A 3,570-nucleotide genomic window follows, 5' to 3' on the forward strand; every position below is an offset into this window, starting at 1 on the left:
CTGGGGATGTTAGGGAACAGTTCATGAATAGGCTCTCTGGGGATGTTAGGGAACAGTTCATGAATAGGCTCTCTGGGGATGTTAGGGAACAGTTCATGAATAGGCTCTCTGGGGATGTTGACTGTATCCGTACACCCTGGGGTCATTTTGTACCTCCGGGGTTGTATTCTTCACATTTTAGAACATACTATTGGTTCCTGCTTTCATTTTTGCTTGATGTCTCTCTCTCTCTCTCCCCCCTCCTACCTCCCCCTCCACCCTTCCGTCCTCTCCAACCCTTTCTTCCTCCAACACCCCCCCTACCCCTTTTCCAACTCCCTCTTCCTCCAAAATTCTCCCCCCCCCCTCCAAAAAAACAAACAAACCCTCCTCCAACCCTCTCTTCCTCCAACACCTACTCCTCCAACCCTCTCTTCCTCCAACCCTCTCTTCCTCCAACACCCACTCCTCCAACCCTCTCTTCTTCCAACACCTACTCCTCCAACCCTCTCTTCTTCCAACACCTACTCCTCCAACCCTCTCTTCTTCCAACACCTACTCCTCCAACCGTCTCCTCCTCCACCCCCCCCAACCCCTCCTCCAACCCTCTCTTCCTCCATTATTTGTTTCGCAACCATTGTCGTGGCATGCTGCTTTATTTCTTATGTCTGTCAGTCTGTTTGTCTGTCTTTCTGTTTGTTTTCCTGGATCAATACAGAAATTCCTATTTCTGAAAGTTTGGATTTTGTAATATACTTCTGCTTATACGTTTATGTATATTAATATTCAAATCTCTTTTTGCATGTCATGTTGCACTTTGTAAAAATGAGTTTGATACAAGATGTGTTAGACAGTATGATCTGTAGATTCTGAGACCCTGCACGCAATTTTCCATTGGATCCAAAAAGTTAGGATTTTTTGTTGTAACCAGTGGACTCCTCTATAGTGTCGATGATTGAAATATCTTGTCAGTCTTATTCTCTCCTCTTTTCTTTCTTTGCTTTTTTAACAAATTTGTTATTCTTTAATAACACCTCCAGTCTTGTATAGTGACCTATTTGTGTTGCAAGTGCGTGAAACTCTCACGAAACTGAATGATTGCAGAAGCAGCTTCAGTGGGTTTTGGCGGGTGCTCTGGTGTGGTTTGCTTCTTCTCTTTCCTATCGAACATCTATCGTCCTCATCTCCCCTCCTCCTTTTTTGTGTTTGTTACTCTCTCGTAACACCTCTAATCTTCGGCATTTATATGACCTTATTGTGTTGCAAGTGCCGTCAAAACTTTTCTTACTAAAACTTTAAAAAGTGTTCTAAATGGTATAAAAGTGTAACAAAAACTCAAAAACGTTTTCCTTGTGTGTGTGTCTGTGCACAGAGCTCCCCCAGCCAATCTGTGATGAACAAACAAGTGCCTGTCAAGCCCCCTGTCCCCGAGAAGCCAGTCGCCAACAGCCCTTTGGTGAGTACTGTGGCCTAGCCTTTTTCTGTCTGTCTGTCTGTCTGTCTGTCTGTCTGTCTGTTTGTTTGTCTGTGTGTCTGTCTGTTTTTCTGTCTGTCTGCTGTCTGTTTGTCTGTCTGTTTATTTGTTTATTTGTCTGTTTGTTTGTTTGTCTGTCTGTCTGTTCACATTCGTTCCATTTTTCAGAGTCAGTCAGGCATGGCTCACAGATTCTTCAGTGTGGCTTCTTCACTACTTCAGCCTATTGTGTTTGGCTTATCGAAACACACGCGCACGCGCACACGCACATACACACATGCACACACACAGACACACTCACAGTGGGTGGTTGGCGGGTGCTCTGGTGTGGTTTGCTTCTTCTTTCCTATCAAACATCTATCATCCATATCTCCCCTTCTTCTTTTTTATGTTTGTTACTTTCTTGTAGCATCTCTAATCTTCTGGCGCTCATATGACCTTATGCATTGGCGAGCGTCGTAAAACGCTTACTAAAAGTAAAGCTAAAAGAACTAAGTGTCTGTGTGTTTTTGTTTTGTGTTTTATTCTATATATGTATTTGTGTGTGTTGTTTTTTTATGTTAATTTGTTGGTTAAAAAAAACTTTTTGTTGATTTTGTAGGATGCAGAATTAAGTGTCTGTGTGTTTTTGTTTTATGTTTTATTCTGTGTGTGTGTGTATGTGTGTGTGTGTGTGTGTGTGTGTGTGTGTGTGTGTGTGTGTGTGTGTGTGTGTGTTGCTGTTTTTTGTTCATTTGTTGTTAAAAAAAAACACACTTTTTGCTGCCTCTGTAGGGCGGTTACTTTGTTGTAGTCGTTTGCTTTTGTGTGACTCGGAACTCTGAGACAGACTCCATGTGACAGACTCCATGTGACAGACTCCATGAAAGGAGTTGTGCTGGCGTTGTGGCTAGGCGTGTGTTTGTTTGCATGCTTAGATTGCCGTAGCTTGACGTCGCTGTGTGTTTGTCGTGTGGTGTTGTGTTCTAGAGTCTGTGTCATCGTTGTAGATGCATATACTATGTCACTATTGTCCTTCTCTGCGCCCCCCCCCCCCATGTGGGGATGTGGAGTGGCCGGCCGCCTTGGACAGTGTTTAGACTGTACTCAACTGTCTGCCGTGCTTGTTATAGGGTCGCTTTTAAGGACTATCGGGCTAACCCAGATTTCGGGGGGTTCCCTCCTCCTTTTTTGTGTTTGTTACTCTCTTGTAACACCTGGTCCTCGGCACTTCTATGACCTTATTGTGTTGCAAGTACCCTAAAACTCTTACTTAAACGAAAACTTAACACATAAAGTAGGCTTTGCCTTACCTATAGGGGAAGTTTGGTTTCATTGGTGTGTAGATTTGTTTGGGTATAGAGAAAACTCTCCTTGTCTTTTAAAGAAACTGAACAAGGGTCGAAAAACTTTACCTTCGATTTTCTCGAAGCAACTTTTTTTTCGGGATAGCCTCCTTGTGCTTAAAGGCGACCATTTGTGTGTGTTCATTGTGTTGTTTCCTGTGCTTACACTGAGTGTACGTGTACTGTGTCAGGTGTTTTTTGGTGTGCATTTCTAGACGGTCGTAAGTAGATTTTTGCTAAACGTCTTAATCCTCACCTGACAGTTTTTTTCCAACAAATGTGTATGCATCCAGTATTTCTGCACCATTATTATCCTTGCAGGGGGTTTCTGCTTTTAATTTAATACCCAATTTTTACATGTATTGATAATTTTTGTAAAAGTTATTTATTCGTTCGTTCGTTCGTTCGTTCGTTCGTTTATTTATTTATTTATTTATTTATTTATATATTTATCTATTTATTTATGGAGAAGTTGAACTTGAACCAGAAAAGACAAATGTACTGGAGATTGCGGTAAAAAAAAAAAGAATCAAATAACAAGAAACAATTGAGCTCACAGAAGATAGGGCCACGGTACACGTGCGCCTCTGACGTCAATATGAACAGTATACACACTATGTCCACACATTATGTCTGTGCTAGTGTTTGGTGGGTGTTGTTGTGTAGAACCCACACATGTCTATGTCTGTGCTAGTGTTTGGTGGATGTTGTTGTATAGAACTTAGTTATCTTTTTGTCGCTTCAACTTGGACTTGCTGCAGCTCAAACAAATTCAACACGTCATTAATGCCA

General features: G+C 42.0%; 1 protein-coding gene across 1 annotated transcript in view; it reads left to right on the top strand.

The window, feature by feature from the left end:
* The window catches only part of LOC101858593 (protein scribble homolog), a gene marked incomplete at its 5' end in the record, with an annotated part of 97,722 nt that overhangs the window by 56,751 nt on the left and 37,401 nt on the right, over positions 1-3,570 (top strand). The window contains 1 exon segment of the mRNA XM_035973463.1: positions 1,352-1,435. Within this exon segment, the coding sequence (XP_035829356.1) occupies positions 1,352-1,435 (84 nt within the window).

Source organism: Aplysia californica, unplaced genomic scaffold, assembly GCF_000002075.1.
Source record: "Aplysia californica isolate F4 #8 unplaced genomic scaffold, AplCal3.0 scaffold01249, whole genome shotgun sequence".
NCBI lineage: Eukaryota > Metazoa > Mollusca > Gastropoda > Aplysiida > Aplysiidae > Aplysia > Aplysia californica.